Genomic DNA, 1,457 nt, shown 5'->3' with positions numbered 1-1,457 from the left:
TATTGCCTAATGGTAAATCCCCCCCTGACCAAAACCCTACCCTACCATAGCCATGATACCGTGAGGATATTACCACCATCTGATACATTAGTATAGGTCTCTATTTTCCACTATTTAACAAGGTAGTCTTTAGCTGCTGGATTGTACTTGGACAAAATGTTTTCTCAATCTTTTCTCATTGTGTCTCCACAACAGCTATCAAGGCCAAGATAAAGGAGGTGAAACGAGAAAACACAGACCGCAAGGTGATCCTGCAAAAGAGGAAGAAGATGGTCAAAGCAGGAAACCTAAAGAAAAAGGACACAAAGAAGCTGGTGCTGTACTTGAAGAACGGTGCAGACTGCCCCTGCCAACAGCTAGACAACCTGACAAACCAGTACCTGATCATGGGCCGGAAGGTGGACAAGCAGTACCTCCTCACAGGCATCCACAAGTGGGACAAGTCCAACAAGGAGTTCAAAAAGGCCATGAAAACACTCAAAACCCACAAATGTCCCGAATTCACTAACGTCTTCAAATAGTACACATACACTCCCAAATCTGCAGGCGTTTTATTCCACGTATGAACTGGCAAACTTTGCTTCTATCGTCCTGTTTATCTACCTAAATCTTTGTATATTTACACCTATGTCCGCTGTTAAGTTTACGATGAATGCAGTGGGGAATGACGACGAAAAGGTTGAGTTTCTTCTTGTTTTTGCCTTTCAGTTCAAGGAAAAGACTGTTGGTCTGCCGGGTCAGAGGACGGGTTGGTTAGTCTGACCAAACACTGATGGTTCTAAAAGTTAGCAGAGGTCCATGCTGTTGATTGTTGGGATGGCAAATGTCAAGCTATAAAACACGCATTATGTGCAAATAGCCACTAAGCAAAATAACATAAATGATGTCAAGTTCAACTTTTTCTGTGCCTGAAAATAGTATATTTTATAAATAGTGTTATTGTTCCAATTTATCAGCAGTTTGTCTCTTCTCTGATATGCTAATGGTGGCTAACAATATTTCCAGGAGGAAACCATTCCTTAAAAGTCTCCAGAAACGGCTGTTTTCAGTTTGCATTTAAAACAAGTGTGAGCTTTGACACACAGAGTATAAAATAGTGCTGGTAAATACTTGTTAAAGTAAGACCTACAGTAAATGTTTTTTTTTTTTGGTTTTTATGTACATTGCAAAGTTTTTGATAGTGATGATTTATGTGTTTTGTTTAAAATGCTTCATTTGGCGCCGTGGATCTAAACATTTTCTACTTGTCTGTTCTGCTTTGGCGATTTTGGTCCTTTTTTAGCACTATTTCCTTTTGTTAGATTGTGATGTCAGCATTTCATTGTTGCCTATTACATGTACATATAAGTTTTACATAAAATATGATCAATAAAATGGTGTAACAAAGAATGAACTGACTGCATAGTTTTGACTGACCAAAATATCTGAACTTAAAGCTTTTTCTGTTTGCGAAATTC

At 38.6% G+C, this 1,457-nt stretch overlaps 1 protein-coding gene across 1 annotated transcript in view; it reads left to right on the top strand.

The window, feature by feature from the left end:
• Nucleotides 1-521, top strand: part of LOC107099393 (secreted frizzled-related protein 1-like) — a 26,981-nt gene extending 26,460 nt beyond the window's left edge. Inside the window, exon 2 of the mRNA XM_015397488.1 lies at nucleotides 196-521. Within this exon, the coding sequence (XP_015252974.1) occupies nucleotides 196-521 (326 nt within the window). The remainder of the gene's footprint in view (nucleotides 1-195) is intronic.
• Nucleotides 522-1,457: the final 936 nt, after the last annotated feature.

Source organism: Cyprinodon variegatus, unplaced genomic scaffold, assembly GCF_000732505.1.
Source record: "Cyprinodon variegatus isolate N-32 unplaced genomic scaffold, C_variegatus-1.0 Scaffold866, whole genome shotgun sequence".
NCBI classification, from domain to species: Eukaryota; Metazoa; Chordata; class Actinopteri; order Cyprinodontiformes; family Cyprinodontidae; genus Cyprinodon; species Cyprinodon variegatus.
The sequence above is the reverse complement of the archived record's forward strand: the minus strand, read 5'-3'. Positions and strand labels throughout refer to the sequence as shown.